Source organism: Echinops telfairi, unplaced genomic scaffold, assembly GCF_000313985.2.
Source record: "Echinops telfairi isolate 266 unplaced genomic scaffold, ASM31398v2 ScPeMD7_7469;HRSCAF=8507_0, whole genome shotgun sequence".
Taxonomy (NCBI): Eukaryota; Metazoa; Chordata; class Mammalia; order Afrosoricida; family Tenrecidae; genus Echinops; species Echinops telfairi.
In genome coordinates this window covers 22,019,014-22,021,021 of record NW_022111372.1, presented here as the reverse complement: position 1 = coordinate 22,021,021, position 2,008 = coordinate 22,019,014, and the positions used below count along the sequence as shown (strand labels likewise).

General features: G+C 51.2%; 1 protein-coding gene across 2 annotated transcripts; it reads left to right on the top strand.

Annotated features, from left to right (window-relative positions):
- The first annotated feature begins 230 nt into the window (after positions 1–230).
- Positions 231–779, top strand: LOC101647026 (keratin-associated protein 11-1). 2 transcript variants are annotated; one of them, XM_013006908.1, is made up of 2 exons: positions 231–619; positions 674–779. In XM_013006908.1, exons 1-2 carry the CDS (start codon positions 231–233, stop codon positions 777–779), a joined length of 495 nt encoding a protein of 164 aa, XP_012862362.1. The 2 variants fall into 2 exon arrangements, with proteins under 2 accessions (XP_012862362.1, XP_004711342.1); XM_004711285.1 differs by having other exon boundaries at positions 231–779.
- The last annotated feature ends 1,229 nt before the right edge of the window (positions 780–2,008 follow it).

Genomic DNA, 2,008 nt, shown 5'->3' with positions numbered 1-2,008 from the left:
TAGTTTAGTTACCAAACTCCTAAACTTTCTTTATGAGGGTAAGGGCTTCTCAATAGGCAATTAAACTGCAGATTCACAAGAGGTTCTAAGGCACGCTGTCTGAGCCACAGCAGTCAGGTGAGCAGAGAGGCAGTCCCACCCACCAGCTAGGATATATAAAAGCGATGAAACCTAACCTGACACTCACAGCTCAGAGCTCACTGCAGCAAGACACCCATTTGTCTGGCACCATGTCCTACAACTACTCCACAACGAACTTGGCTTCTAGACCAACTGGAGGATCACGCACGGTCCAGAGGGCCCCAGCTGCCGTGGCTGCGATGGAAGATGCTGACTGCTTGAGTGGCATCTATTTGCCTAGTACCTTCCAAACTGGCTCCTGGCTCCTGGATCACTGTCAGGAGACCGCTTTTGAGCCCACAGCTTGCCAGCCGACTTGTTTCCAGGCCAGTCCTTGCATTGTCAGCCCTAATCAGGCGACTTGTTCTCGTCCAGTAACCTGTGTCTCCAGCCCTTGCTCAACTCCTTGCAACCGACCACTCACCTTTGTCTCCAGTGGCTGTAAGCCCCTGGGAGGCATCTCTGGTGTCTGCCAACCTGTTGGTGGAATCTCCACTGGGTGCCAATCAGTGGGTATCTCCACTGTGTGCCAGCCTGTCGTAGGAGTTTCCAGTGTGTGCCAACCAGTGGGAGGAATCTCCAATATATGCCAACCAGCCTGTGGGGCCTCCAGGGGATACCAGAGGTCCTTCGTGTCCAGCTGCCGGCGAACTTGCTGAGAAAGTAGGAGCCGTGGGCGAATCAAGAATCCATGACCTGTCAGCTCTGTTTCCAGGATCTTCTAGCATGCTGCCCGCTGGCCCCTCTCCCAGCTGCTTGGTTTCTGGCTGTTAGCCATCCTTCCATTACCTCTGTCAACCTCAGACTTTCCTGCCAGTGCCAGGCCTGTTTTCAGTGGTGTTCGCTGGTGCTGTGTGTGCCTCTGCCTATTTCCAGTCACCGAGCACTCACACGCAAGTCTCTGATGGTTTTGAAGTGTTTTCATCTTGCTGCTGTGTCCTCTGGCTTCGGTTTTGTTGTTTGTGAAAAACAACAACAACAACACACTGTATATGTCTCAATAAACTTGCACTAGTTGGCATTGCAAATGGTTGTCTCAGTCGAGTTCGTTATTTGCCCCGGTTTTTGCTGTCGAAGAATCTGTCTTTGCCAGCCAGGGTCTGGTTTTCTTTTCTGAACGCTGCGAACAGATTTGGTGTGCTCATGACTGAGCAAGTGCTCATCATATGCTTTCGTCTGTCAGAGATTGCTTTGGGGGGTCTGGTGAAGCCTGGGCCGGGTTTGGGGGAGTGAGTTGTCCTCTAATTTTTCTGATTATTATGGCCTCACACAATCATTTCAATGAGGGAGAAAGAAAGCAATTTGGTGGAACCAAGACGTTGGGGAGTTGGACCCTGAAGGGATCAGCGGGGCCCAGTATTACTTCAGCACAGGACCATGGTGGAAGCCTGTGCAGAATATTCCCCCACAAAGATTCTGGGTGCAGAGCGAGAAGGAAGAGTGGGAACATGGGTATCCATGCTTTGAGAGTCCTTTTATACTCATTTCACGCCCTCTGGTAGATCAGTAGACTCCCAAACAGCCTCTAAACCATAGGTTCCCCAAATCATAGGGCCTACCACTGCCGTTTCAGAAAAACATCACTCAAGCACTTCTACCAATGAAACCCTTTCGTGCTGTATCCCAAAGTCGGGAACAAATGTAGGTATCTGCTTTGTAACACTCTTGGATTGATCCTATGCCCCTTCGCCCCAATGTCCCTGAGCTGCCCTGCCCGCATTGGGAACCACTGCCCTCAATAAACAGCAATAACCGGGGACTGACTGCCAAGTCAATCCTGACTCATGGCAACCCTGACTGACGTGTGTGAGAGCAGAACTGTGCTCCATACTGTTTTCCGGGACTCTCCCCTAGGGGGCACTGGGCGCCACTTTCAAAAGTTGATTGC